Source organism: Netta rufina, assembly GCF_964035555.1.
Source record: "Netta rufina genome assembly, chromosome: 7".
NCBI classification, from domain to species: Eukaryota; Metazoa; Chordata; class Aves; order Anseriformes; family Anatidae; genus Netta; species Netta rufina.
In genome coordinates, this window is record NC_140130.1 from 30,482,175 (window position 1) to 30,497,070 (window position 14,896).

The window sequence follows — 14,896 nt, forward strand, 5'->3', positions numbered from 1 at the left end:
TTCCGAAGGTCCTATGGCAGGTGCAGAATATAACAGCCCCCCTAGTGGCAGGAACGTACAAACCTGGAGCTGAATTAACAGGTTAGTTTTCTCCAAATTAAACTCTTAGCAAGACAAAAAACATTCTTACAGCAGGACCAAAGTCAAAAGTGGAGATGTTCAGGGGATTCTGTAGAGAACCGCTCTGCAGCTTCAAACCAAAACACTAACACATAACTTTTAAACACTTAGCTATTTCACACAGCAAGAATGCCAGCTCAATGCAAAGACAACACTGAAATATAAATTGCACATTTTCTTACCAGAATCCCTTTTAATTCTTTCATTGCACTTTCAGAAGGCTTTGGTGTCTCTGGCTGTAAGCAAACATAACAAATACAGGTTAAAAAAACATGTGCTTACTGATCTGGCCCAACTGAAATGGACTGTGACAGACTTTGCCCTTCACCAGACATCGCACAAGGGTCTATTGCACAGGCATGCAATTGTATCACCTTCCCGTGCTCTCTCCTCTCACAAGCCCATGGGTAACATTCAAGCTATTTGCTTATATAGAGGAAGGGAAGAGTCTTAGCTCAGATGGTAAATCCCAGCCTACACATTGGGAAAGATTACACTTTTATGAAGACAGCAAGTGGTATTTTATAGCACTAATGCATGAATGTGGCTAGAAGTATTGCACAAGAGGAAGAAATATTGCTAAATACGTTTCTTGATCTTTCCCTTTAACCAATTCAGTTATTCCCTCTGTGCTTTTTCTTTCTCTGCAGCCATTTATTTACAACAGGTTTGCTTTCAGTTCCTTTCTGTGTCAAAGAAACTGGGCTTCTACTTACTTAAGTGAGTTGGTCTCACTTTTTTTAATTCAGATTTATGCTTCCCTAATTTATTTTATTCAAAATCATGCAAAGCAAAAGAGGAAAGCAAGGCAAATGTATTCTTCTGTATGTTTTGTAGAAAATCTGATTTATTTTCAATATAAATTACTACGCTCAGTTAATAGCATTGCTTTGCAATTTATTCCAAACCTTTGTTTTAGGTCTGCTTGACTGGTTGACTGGTCTCAGGTGAACTCCCTTTTTAATTCTGTCCATCATTTCTTCAACAGCTTGTCTCTTCAGATCTGTTACTTCTTCACCTGTTCCAAAATCAAAGAACATATCACATTCCAAATATGAACTAGAGGAATATTAGGAAAAAAAAAAGTTAAACTGATAGCCCCTTTGACAGCTTATTTGCCAGACACAGCCAGCCACTGTAACCATGCACTAGTTTCAATGATGAACTGGCATTTATCAATGTTTAGTTATACTCCCTGCAGTAGCCCTTCCTGACTGCACATGTGATGCCTGGTGCTCACGCACTTTTTGGTGCTTATTGCTCAATTTTGTTAAAAATGTAAATGATAAACATAAATATATAATCTTATTTTTCTCTGAATAAGTAGGCTGTTCATGGGGTCTTCCTTAAAGGACCTCTATCTTACCCTCAGCTTTCCCCACAACGAGGGGCTAACTTACACTACATACACCTAAAAGCTGTTCCCATTTTCTATGTGATGGCAGGAGCCAGCCGTTTTATCTCTGTGTGGGAACTGCAAAAGCTCAGAGTCATAAGGCTGAGTACCAAGGACTGAAGAATATGGCCCCCCTGTTTGTGTTCATTGTGGCTCAGGAGACATTTCCACAGCTTCGTTAACACAGGACAACCTGATCCTGGCCTAGTGTGGCCTACAGGCAGCCTGTTACAGGGCCACCACGTTGCTTGTATTTCACATGGGCTTAGGAACTTTTTCTGAAATGCTACCCACATTTCAGACCAAATTAAAACCACACGTTTAATAACATCACGTTGAGTTAAAGGGCAAGACTTAAACAGGCTGATTTTCAAGAGATTCTGTATCAAGACTGCAAAGCACTCAGGTGGAACTAGAGGCTGCGTGATGAACCTAACCAGTACCTGTTAACTTATCAGCCCTCTGGGGAACGTAACAAAAGACGCTTAATGTGACATGCTGAAAAGAGGAAAAAAAAAAGACTACTTAAAAAGAATACACGGAGAAATATGGTTGATGCTATTCAAAGCTACAACATTGTACCTTATATAACGGGAATTTTAAATAGACTTTTGCTCTCTCACTTGTCAGAGTACTATTGATGATTCATGGAAATGTGGTTTCTGTATTGTAATCCAATTTAATGTCAGGCTTTAATTTCACAAACAGGCTGTTTCGAATATAAAAGCTTAATTGCTGGTACGGGATAGAAACCACTCTTTCTAAGTCCTTAACAAGGGTCAAAACAAGCCTCGGGGTGAACATAATAACTAGATCAACAAATAACTTTCCCCTTTTTTATTTTTATTTTAATAACTATTAAGCTCTATTAAGAGAAGAAGCAGTTCATATATGATTGAAGAAAGGTCAGAACTGTTAAAGTTTGCTAATAATGAAAGAATAAGGTTTTGAGAACTCATTGTAAATTTCATAATATTTCCTGCAATCACTGTTTGCAACAGTCTCAACAAAGAGGTGTAATCAAAACACCTAAGATGCTTCAAGGTAAGGAAACTTGATAAATGAAGGCAACATAATTGAACTGTTACTGAAAGATAAGATTGACTCTTCATCAGGGATCTCGGTACAAGGTCATGTCTCTCATTTTACCCAGACCAGCACCCTTATTTCTCCCATACTGGTAACCAGTTCCCAAAGGTTCCCCAAGGAACCTGCCCAAATCCACTCCATTCCTTGTTCCCTCACCTAACTAACAGGAGTGGTCACGCTTCCTTTCCCCCACTTCCTGCTTGTCGGTCCCATCCGATAATCCAGCCGTGCTTGTAACACTGCTGCCATCTGCTAACAGTGATCCTTCCTTAACAGTCATACCCTACACCTATAATTTCAGCCTGGTTCCCTTCTGCAGGCCCCTTCTTTGTTTAAGTGGCACCAAACGAGTTAAGCAATTCAATGCAAACAAACTCCCGCTGTTCCAGAAGGAAGAGAGAAACAAAGAGGAAAACCTTGGTTATTTAACTGGCAACACTTGTCTGACTAGCTCTGACTCTTCAGGCAGGCATGATCACTCGTAAATCTGTACTTAACTCCCGTTCTCAACCTAATAAGTTTCCAGCTTCCATTAACAACAATGAAATGCAATTTCAGCTGTTACTTGGCATGCAGAGCCACCTCAGTGCAAGACTGTTTTGTTTTTAGTTCTTTGGTGTTATTAAAGGATTAGCATTACGGTCAGCTTTGAGTGGTAATTTCAGAAGATATGAATCGAGGGATGAAAACTGCAGCATTTAAAGTAGCCCTGTAGAAAGGCTTTGGACAGGAGAACTCACAAAAAAGAAGCCATTCTAAGCTGGAAACTTCCCTATGATATCCAGTGTACAGCCTGCACTTCTCTTAATGATTGCTGGGTTTGTTCTTCTGCTTCTTCCAGATAACCTGTGGATGTGCAGAGCACTGGACGTGCTGTAGCTGCAGCTACCTGGCTGAGCCTCTCAATGCTGTTGCAGTGTAACTGCTGCTGATATAATACCTAGGCTGCAACCACATTTCTGGACTGCAAGGCAAATGAATATGCTGGGACACAGACAGTAATTGTTATGTTGACAATTGCAAGCATTTGTGTAACTACCTGTACCCAAAGTTCATTTTCACTAGCTCCGTCTGTATTATCTAGTGAACAATCCACACAACTTGAGAAAGGATGAGCCATACCTGACTCCTGCTGAGGAGGTTTCTCCTTCTTGCTCACATTGGTGTTGGAGTGAGATCTCTTGCGAATCATTGACATGAGAGACCTTTGAGGAAAATGAAACTGCAGATTGTCATTCTGTCCTCTGTTACACACTGCTAGAATGAACCCTGTACATGACACACAAACAGCTTGCTTATACCTGATTATACAGCTGCTTACAAAAGCCTCATTTAACAGTTCTTGAATGCAGATGTATGTACTGAATTACCCCCCACAATGCCTCCCATCAAAATGCACCAGAGAAATTTATTTCTTTTTAACAGACATTAGGCACAAATCAAAACACTTCAGATTTGAATATTAAAAGACAGTGTCTCATTGTGACACATGACAAACTGAAGCTGTTCCAGCATAAAAAGAAAAAGGGAAGGAAGAGCTGTAGATGTTGAAGTGAAGTATTATTCTCCAGAGGACACTTAAATATGGTGATCAGTATCTCCTCACCAACTCCAAGTTTGTAATCTTCTTACAGTGTCAAATAATTATCCCTTCACTACAGTCAAAACGTAGAAGTCCAGACAATGAAATGATTCATCTTAGAGCCCGACTATAAGCTCCTACGTACAATGAGCATGTTAGTGGGGCCTATCTCTCCCCAGCGCTTCTTACGGAGCCCAGTGATAAGGGGTCAAAGCTCTCTCCCAGAAAAAAAAGCATCCAGTGCCTAGGTTCTGAAACAACCTTTGCTCACATAAACTTCACAATACTTGAAAGAAATACTCTGATTTAGCTACTACGGGGCTTAAAATGCATAGTGCTACCCATCCTAATTGTTAAAGGACCCAAGCTTAAAAAAAACAAACCACCACCACCCCCAAGCTAATTCACTTTCTCACTAATATTAGTGAGAAAGAAGCAGGCAAATCAAACGAGTTAACAAAGGTAAAAGGAGCAAAAGATGGAACACAATTGTTCAGAAATTGTTTAGACTGGGTTTCTACAAACAGAGCACCATGCACAAAGGGTTGAATTCTGCCTACTAATCATTATTTAACCCAGCAGTTAGCAAGACTCCGTGTACATACTTTCTATTACAGTAGTGCATTATAGTAAATATTTTATTTAGGGCTCCACATACTTGGGCTTAGTGCCCGATACATCATATTGGTCAGTTGTTTTTTTTTTATGGTCCTTTAAAAAATTCAGTCTTAATTTTGACAATTTTGCCCAAACTGCTTAATGATGTGGTGTTTTTTTCATACTTTTTTGTTTTTAATTTTTGAAAACAATTGTTGGAACTGAAAACTGCATTTTCATCACCAGTATCTGACAGGAAGGGGCACACACTAATAATCCAACATATCCTTTGGTTCAAAGGGATATTCTTAGCTGCAGCTTCAGACAAGCACTTCACAAGTCTATAATTGCAGCTATCAGGTGAACCGGAAAAAAAAACTCCTACATTTAGAGGAGTCAGGTATCTCTCCTCCTCCAAAGTCACAGTCTAGACAATTGATTAGGCTTGTGATGGCAGACAGTGTTCACGAATGGTCAGGGTGCAAATCTGTTAGCAGGTGGGACAGGAGAGCGTCCAGCTGGCAAAGTGGAAGAAATGAAGTCTGAGGCAAACAGAGAAAATCTTTTTTTATTTAAAGACAGGTTTCTTCCTTGCATGTAAGCTCATGTGATGTATTCTGCTTTAGCAAAGAACATTAACGCTTGACTCTTGATTTAAACACTTACCGTATAGGGTTAGGAGGTGGTGGAGGAGGAAGAGGAGGAGGTGGAGGTGGGGGAGGAGGAGGGGGAGGATTTTCAGACTGGTGTACTCGTTTTTGAAGTTCATCAACTGTGCAAGAGAAATGAAAAAAACTAAGAGTCAGTTCTCTGGTTCTCACATCTACTCTAAAAGTGATTCTGATGTCTTACACCAAAAAAAAAGCTACTAATTAACCAAAAAACCTAAACTACTCAATTGCTAGGAAGTCCAATTTTGGGTAACATCTTTTCTAAGACAGCTGAGAGAACTCATAGGCCTGCCTAGACATATTCTTAAATTTAGCTAATGTAAAGCTCCAACACAAAACATCTCTTCCAAGCAACACTGCCAACAAGCTTAAAAGATAATACTGTTCTTAAGGATATGTTTCAAAAAAGCATGGTTATACATGTAGTCTTATCTAAGGATATGGATTTTGGCCTCCTCTGACAGGGGTTCAGATGCTTTCCTTACCAGCTATCATGAACTAGCACCTGCTCAGCCCTTGAGCACAATAAAGGCACATCAAAATAAAAAATAGGCCCTCCTTATAGTGAGACACACACACCAGTGCCCCTTTTAAAAAGCAGTTTTAAAAACAAAGCAATAAATAAATATTTTTTCTCATTCCATTTTACTAATTTTTAAAACTAGGAAAGAGGATACATCTTGGATGAATATGAACGATTTTTTCATGTAGAAACCCATTCAGATGCACGTATCCAGCTGTAAGACTGAGGGCAGGCTAAGAACAGTATTTTTATACCTTACAGAACTTCACAAGGTTATTCTTTCACATGTATTTTACACATGACCGTTCTGTGGTTGAAGGCAACTGCTGAACGTCATGTGAAGCACACGTCTGGATCCCAGCTTCAGAAGCTGTTGCTTCTTGGGTCTCAAATACAACGTGTAATTCTGTTAGACATGCACCACGCACACACCCTATCGTAGTTTTAAAATGGAAGTTCCTACATGATTTTACCTGTATGCTTTAGGTCTCTTGCTTTTTCTTCAGAGCTCTGACACTTAAGCTCTAGCTCCTTTTTATCTTCTTCTAGAAGTTCTAGCTGCTGTTTAAGACGACTGATCTCCTTATGCAGTGCTTGATTTTCCAGCTGCTCTTCCAGTTCTTTGATCTACAATTAGCAAACAACAGCATTCATTACAAAAAAAGGTGGGTTTTGTCCTTCCTTTTAACAAATTAGGCACAGTTATTCCTGAGAACATGATGTTACAGTATAGGAATGAACTACGACTTCTGGACAGAGGACAAATTTTGAATGAGAGCTAGACAGATTTTTCTGAGAAATGTCAGAATTTTCTATTCTAACCCTAAATTCTCTTATCTCCTTCTTAAAATACTTCTTCTAGACCAAAGTACTTCAGCTGTAAGTCTTTCCCTTTTTCTTTTTAAGGAGTTTTTAACACATTAATTTTGTTTCTGACTATTTCTTCATTTGAAGCATGAGAATATTACCACTTATGTTCGAGAATATTACCTCTTGTGTTCTCTGACTGACTGCTTCCACTGATAGCTTGGCTATATAAACTCCCTTGTCTCAATTCACGCAGATGTCAATGGGTAAAGCGTGGAACATCAACATTAGAGGCAGCAATAATTCCCCAAACTCCTTAAATATATATAATTTGCTTTAGACATCAAGGAGCCAAAGATACAGAGGTTTCCTATAAACAGGCAACTATTCTTCCAAAATACCCATTCAGAAGCATATGAGATTACACAGTCTTAATATTATTGCATTCCTAAAAGCCCAGAAATGGTGTACCTCTTCCTAGCACTCCATTACCAGAGATTTAAGAACAGACCTCACAGCTAAGTGAAAACTCAATTTCAGGCTTTTGGTGAAGCAATGACGATTTATCCCAGTTAAAGACTGATCTAGGCATCCAGTTTCAAAGATTATTTTCATTTAGATCCTATCATGACATCCTGCAGCCTTTAACTAGCTTTTCCGTGTTCCACTGTCTGGCTGCTCCATGCAATGCATTTCCTTAGCAAGAGACCAGACTGCTAATGTGAACTGCCTACCTCTCACCTATGATTAGTTTACATCACCTGTCCTGTCACCTCTTCTCCACTTCAGGGAACTTCACTTAATGCTTATAATTAAGCTTGTGCTTTACAAGCATCCAGAATACTTCCCAAAACCAGAGCCTTCCGGCTGGAAAACCTTCCGTTGTTATACTCATGTCTTACTAGTGACCCAGAAGGAGGGAATCACAATCTTCTCTGAAGTTTAATTTTTACACTGTAAACTCTTCCAGGGTGCAAGATCACAAATAATTCTTAACCACAAATCCATGACAATTCATAGCAGTCCTTAAATTCAGAAGGCTGTCAAAGATTTCTGCATTAGATGAAAAGTAACCTAGTTTTACCTTTTGTTGGTGTTGAAGTCTCTCTTCCTCTAATGTATGGGTTAGCTTAGCATTGTCATCCAAAGCCTTCAAAAGTTGCTGATCAGGAGCAGCATTTTGCAGAAGCAGCTGACTTTGCCTTTTCATCTTGTTTTGTTCAATAAACATCTGCCAAAACAAAACCCACCCCCAAACAAAAACAATAGTTAAGCAAAGTCTAAAGCTATCTTTGGGGGAAAAAAGGCAGCTGGAAAGAAAGTGAATAAGTTAATGCTGTATTAATATGGTAGGGGTGGAGGGGGAAGCGGTGAGAAGGAAGGGGAAAAGGAGTCTGAGAATAAAATTTACATGAGCTGATCTCACACAGAAAGGAACCAGAACAACCACTGCAACACCTCTATTACTTCCATGCTGGCAGCGTAAATAATTTAAATACATGTCTGAATTTTGTTTCCTGGAAACGTGAATTATCCTATTCTGGAGCTCTGGAAAGATTAAAAAAACAGCTTGTGAATTCAGAGACATCTCCTCACACACATCTGCAAGCCTTGGCATAAAGCCCTCTTACTGTACTGTTACCTGGTATGTGAATGATGATGTGCCTTTAGGAAATGAATTTCAGCCCATATTTGTGTAATTGTTGTATAGACTCACCCTTGGAAAAGGCATTTCAGATCAATTTCAGCCTTCTATTTCTGATGCTTGTGCTCTTTTCTCTTTACTGGTTATATTTTTGATTCAGGGAATGGATACATTAGGAAAAAAAAATCCAACAGCCTAGAAGCATGACGCTGACATGAATATCACACCTCTCTCTAGGCTTCACCTGAGAGGTGCAGAGGCTGTCAGCATGTGCAGTTTCCTTAAGATCTGCTTCTTTCAGTATTGGAGAAAACGAAACAAAAACTGTTTCCTGCCCCCAAAATTACTCAGTGAATTTTTTCTGCATCCTGCTGTCTCTCAGGTAGATGGGTGCCTGCCAAGCAGCAAGAGCTTCCACAGGGCCCTGTTCCTGTTGTTACAGCAGAAGGTGCTGAGGTTTCAGATGAGCGTTCACGGGCCAGCAAAGCATGCCACTTCTGCCAGGAGAACAGAGAGCAGCCAGAGACTCCCTCAGACTGTTGAAGCACTGTTCTAAAATAAAATATTAGACACACAAAAGTTCCATGAGAGTTTTTCTAGAAAGCAGCTTGCTTTCTATCAGTACAGCACGAGAAGCCCCCTGCCTGTGCTGAACTCACAACGTATCCTGCTTGACCCTGCATGCCAAGAAGAGTCAAGTGATGTTGACTCAATTGATGTCTATATACGAATAAAACCAATCGTGAACACTCATTGGCAAAGCAGTGCCATGAGGGAGGTCATAAGAACTGGAAGTAATCAGTGAAAAGGAAACAGTGAACACCTCCAGGGATGGGAACCCCCCCAGCTTCCCTAGGCAGCCCCGTTCCAATGCCAGACCACCATCTCTGTGAAGAAATTCTTCCTGATGTCCAATCTTGACCTCCCCTAGTGCAACCTGAGACCATTTCCTTGTGTCCTATCAGTTGTCACCTGAGAAAGAGACTGACACCTTCCAGGTAATAATAGCATCTCCCTTCAGCATCCTCTGCTCCAGACTAAATAACCCCAATTTCTTCAGTTACCCTCCTAAATCCTGTTTTCTAATCCGCACTAAAGAGCTCAATGCTGTATCAAAGCCTCCTGTCACTTCTTAAATCAGTCAAAAAGTTATTTAACTCTGAAAGAAACAACTTCTCTCTATAAGCCACCTTTGTGCAAGCTGGACAGTTTATCTACGCTGACCTTTCAAAGCAACGTGAAAATTTGAGTTTTATTCATTTTATTTCTTTATTTTGACATGGAGAAGTATTTTGAGGCCTTAATTCCAGATTTTTTCCCCATGTTTCTGTCACTAAGACCAGCAGAACAGGGATGTTCCAGCTGGAAGGAGCTGAAACCTACCAAAACAAAAGGAAATCACGCATAACGACTTCAGCAGATACTTCACCAAGTGCAGAAAACACACACTCACTTCATTACATGCTTTTCTAGAAGGAAATTTAGGAAGTTCTCTTGAAGAACTACGTGAAACCATTTCATTTGGAAGTTTTCACAAGAAGTCCTGCATTTTTCAATCACTTGAAAGTTTCTTTCATGATATGGTGAATATGTCCCTGCTTACAATAAATGTGAAAGAGTCTTCACCACCAAAAAAATCCCAAATACCTTTTAACTTCATTTTGCAATCAAATATGTGGGAACCAATCTCCAGTGGGAAGTCCCACCCATTCCAGGAGCTACTTACACACCTGTAACTTGAAGTACCAGCACATTCTAAATGGAAAGGACAAAACGGACAAGATCATAAGGGCAGATAAAGCAGACAGAGAGCTGGTGATGAGTCGATCATAAGTTTTTGAGATGTTGCTCTGTGCGTTTGACATGGGACAAAAAAAGACACTTAGAATTGATTCTAATTCAAAATTACAACAGTCACTTCTTGCTTCAGCAGTCACAACCCTGAATATTAATTAAAGCAACTGCTGAAAGGGCAAAAAAAGCTACTAACAGGATTATTTAGACCAGGTGGAATTTAACCAATTGATGAATTCGTTCCGACCCCGGCACCTGCTAGACAATGACCTGCAGAGTATCACAAACAAGGCGAGAAACGTCAGTTGGTGCTGGGGGAATCTACCAAAACCATGACTGCGACTAAAGGCAGCTCACAAAGGACTTACACCTATCCTCTTCTTTTTAAAAACCTCCAAGGGTTGCACAAACCAGCTGCACATCTCTCCCCGAGCTCACAAACGGAAGCTCTGAAGTGCAGAAAATCTGGGACTTGGCTACGTTCCATCGGCGGGGTTTGCACAAAAAAAAACGGGGGAGGGAGAAAGAGAGGGGGGATAAAATCCTGAAAATAATAAAAGCTCTTCCCTTGACCTCACAATGAGGCCACACCTCGTTCTCAGAGCCCTGCTCTAACCGTTACCCACACAACGTTTGCTGCAGCTGGTTTTTGTTTACAGCGGAGTTACCAAAGGAATTCTTCCTCATTAAGAAAAGTTAGAAAGCAACTCTGCTGGTGTCAAGTCCCTGGGAACCGTGATCCTCGTTCAAGTAACGCTCAGAGTACAACTGGATGCTGTCCAACTACCACTTCTCCCAGGAGCAAAATGAGGCCAAAGGGAATGCTTCAATATCCATACGTTGCTACGTTCCTATAAATCATTTGAGTACTCACTGTATATTTTTGGCTTAGCTCCAGCTTGAAAGAGAAGAATAATGTCCAAATACCTCAGCACTGCTATAATAACGTAATCACAGGCAGCACAAAGTGAAAGAAAAATCAACAGGAAACATCATCAGCTATAAATACAGTACCAATAGAATCGTACAGTCATTTAGGTTGGAAAAGACCTCTAGGATCATCTGGTCCAACCTTTAACCTAGCACTGCCAAGACAGGTGTGAGTCAAAGGCAGAGTCAAACTTTGGAAGCCTCAAATAGGAAAGGGAACAAAATCAGACAACTGACCGACTGGTCCTCATGTCAAATCCCTGGCAGCACTGCTCCATCCCCTGGTGAGGAATCAACAAATCATCCTTGTGGAGTGGTAGAGCTCCCATTTACATGTGCCATAATTTACAGCAGCCAATGTCTTTTGCAATATGGATACCCTGGAGCCTTATATTCCTGTGTCCAGAAGTGAAGTAAGTCCCCAAGAGAGGAAGGCTCGAGGCATTTGTATCTCCCCAGCGGAAAAGGCTGTTTGCAGGATTTTGTGTGATGTGGGAGAAAGAGCGATTGACAGATTATGGCTTGACAGGGCACTACGTGGCTCTAAATTCAGGAGGTACTCTGATTCAAAATGTAATTCCAGGTGTGGATTTTAGTTCATTGGCTAATCAGGAAAAAACACATACACAGACACTTCAATGCCGTGACTGCTTAACGGTGCTGTATTATGAAGGACATTTGAGCCTGTAAGCTTCACTGCGTAAGAATTTTACAGCAGGAAACAATGGCTAGTGTTTTTTGCTGGAAGAGCTGAGAAACAGACATATCTCATTAAAACACATTAAGAAACTCAACCACAGTTTGGACATTGACCTAGCAATGCTCTCTCAGCACTCAGACTCAATGCTGCGTATCAGGCAATGACATTTGCCCAGGAGGAGCTACAAAGCCTTTGTGTTTTTGTGGGTTCATAGGTTTCTAAGTGCTGCTCAGGAGAAAAGCTCCACCAAATAAATGGGTTCTATAGTTGGGATACCATCCAAAAAAACTTGCTTCAGCACATGCTTAGCTTTCAGTGCATGTGGCGTTACTCTGATCTGAAAGTTTTGTATCTGGTGCTTATATTCTTGCCTCAGATCTGCTTCTATAGAGAGTAACTGTCACGAGACATCAGACAACGACAAGACTGCTCCAACAGCTAACAAAAACAACATGACGTATGGGAAACCACAGCAGTGCATTTCTAGCAATGTGCTGTGACCTTCACAGACCGGGATTTTCACTAAAGACTAACTAGATTTTCAAACTGCCACAGAAAACTGACCAACTTGATCACGAAACAGGACACAGGTCTAAGCAACGTGCAGTAATCAGCCGCCAACTGTCACTTCTCTCTTTCCAGATGATGTACAATAGTTTTTGTTAAGACCTGCATCAATGCAAGACAGCATCCTCGAGTTTTCTGGCTGAAAAGAAGAGATCTGATTTACCCAATGCAGGAACTGGAGTAGGTGAGTTAACACTATTTGTTGCCCAACAGTTGCTTTTCACCAAAGAGGTGTTTGGATCACGTATTTTAAGTGTGAGAAGACAATCCTCATCAGCACCATGACTTCCTTGAAAACACAGTATTACTGCAGAGCCTGCTCCATAGGAGAGGGTTTGTCCATCTACAACACTCTTGCATTATCCACTTATGAGCTATAACTGCCCAAGGCTCAAAATAAAGGAACGAAAACAAAAAAAGATTCTCTTTTCATACTTATCTAACTTATTTATCATCTTCTAATCTCCCATAGTTAACAGTTTTCTTTTTGCCATGGTAGAAGTACAGAAATACATGCTATAAGGCTCACAGTCCTACAGCATTTAGACACCATCTCATATACTCAGAAATAGATCACACACCACATGAAAGAGGAGGAAACCTCTTCACTTTTTTCCCCAATAGAGTAAGTGCCTGAACAGACACACGCACACAAAGAGACAGACCAAAGAGAGAGTTTCCTAGAGCATACATCTGTTACCATTTCACAAGCCTGTTCTTGGGAAAAAGCTTGATGAAATGTATTAGTGTTGCATCACGCTTCAAAAGTGGTAGCATTCAAGCTTAGGAGACTTCAAGTACTAACCACTTACCATGTCTCTCTAATTATTATTTCCAGTTCAATCAGTTGGACTGCAAATTAATTACCTTCAGCCACCAGTTTCTGTCCAGCTATTCTTGGTGATGCACAGAGCACACTACTTGTAAGCACAGACTTGTTCTACGAGTGCTGGGTTTGCTGTATGCCCTCACAGATGTAGCACGTTAATGCAGAAGTCCTCACAAATTAACCCAAAAGGTCACAAATGCATCTAATGAAGAGTTCTTTGAGAGCTCATGTCTAGCACAAGTCATTGAGACAACAAAATTCATAGCACACAACCCCATGAGCAGTGCAGACATCTGTGAAGAAGGACAGTAATTTTTCCTATAAAATAACAGCCACCTTTTATCATCAGATTCAGTCCCAGTAATATGTCAGCTGTGAACTGGCACAGGTAAGGGATAGGGACATTTTGAGGTAAGCAACTGAAATGCAAAGATGTTATTGTGTTATAGATACGTACAAACACAGACATAGGCATAGTCTACTTTTTGCATGCATCCCTAAGTGCTGAGAGTCGGAGGGAAGTCAGGGGGATGGTGGAATGATGCACATTACAGACTCACTTCCATTTTCCACCCATCTGGATGACAGCTCCTTTGCATGCAACCTCTCAACCCGCAAAATATTTCACAGATAACCATAAACACTTGGGAAGCCCTTCATTTCTTCCAGGTTGTGTGACTTGAAAAAAGCCTGTGCTAGGCACAGAAGTGAGAGGAACCCTCAAATGTTATCTAACAGCTCAACACTCCATTTCTGTTCATCCAAAATTCAGGGAACAGAAAACAGGGGCACACCACTAACTTTGAGAGCACGCTGCCTCTTCTTGGGGAGGTTTCCAGAGTAATTTTAGGTGCAGGGGTTGTCCCCATGCCAGCACACACGACAGTAATAAACTGTTCACTTTACAAAATATTGTTGCAAGGCAGGTTGTATGCTTAATAAACCATTTATGCCAGATTATTTTGTTAAACTCCTGGGATTTTCACATCGCTAAGACTTTCAATTTACATCTTGCACTGTGTTCCACCCCTTTTGGCTTGCTTTGGCTGAATGTATTGTATTTTGCTCATCTTTGTGGAAGAGTGCTTTTCAGGGCTAGCCTCTATATTATTGCGATGGCCTTCAAGATACTCTCTGCCTTCCTTTGTTTGCTTATAAACTGCTCTACAAAGAGCTGAGAGATCTTAAAGTGTCTCTTAAAACATGACACTAGAATTCTAGTTAAGCTTGCCAAGATTCCTGTGTTAACAACCCTGTTTTATTCAGGTAGGTACAGATTTTTCCATGCCCCCGCCCCTTACACACTCTATTTATTTAGTTCTTTTATGCAGATTCCTGTACCTTTCACAATGGATTGTGACTCACTTCAAACCCCCTTTCTTTTTCCTTCCCCCTCTCCACACCACGGCTGACAATATTTACTCAGTTTCTTTAGAACCTCTAAAGAGCACGAATTCTAATGTTTGAAGTTGGATCATTTTTGATTAATTAAATATATATTATGGTGGTGCCAGCAGCATGACTATAATTAAGGCTGTATTTGATTTTTTTTTTTTTAATCAAAAGCTCTGATTTTCAAGTGTTCTCTCACTCCCATGTGCACTTGCTCCCTCTCTCTCCCTGTCTTTCCCCCCCGCCTGCACTTG

The 14,896-nt window shown here is 40.6% G+C and overlaps 1 protein-coding gene across 1 annotated transcript in view; it reads right to left on the bottom strand.

Moving 5' to 3' along the window:
• SHTN1 (shootin 1) overlaps positions 1–14,896 on the bottom strand; it is a gene marked incomplete at both ends in the record, with an annotated part of 61,169 nt that overhangs the window by 11,624 nt on the left and 34,649 nt on the right. Inside the window, 6 exons of the mRNA XM_084289702.1 lie at positions 303–356; positions 1,029–1,138; positions 3,728–3,810; positions 5,451–5,556; positions 6,452–6,605; positions 7,870–8,016. Of these exons, the coding sequence (XP_084145828.1) occupies positions 303–356; positions 1,029–1,138; positions 3,728–3,810; positions 5,451–5,556; positions 6,452–6,605; positions 7,870–8,016 (654 nt within the window). The remainder of the gene's footprint in view (positions 1–302; positions 357–1,028; positions 1,139–3,727; positions 3,811–5,450; positions 5,557–6,451; positions 6,606–7,869; positions 8,017–14,896) is intronic.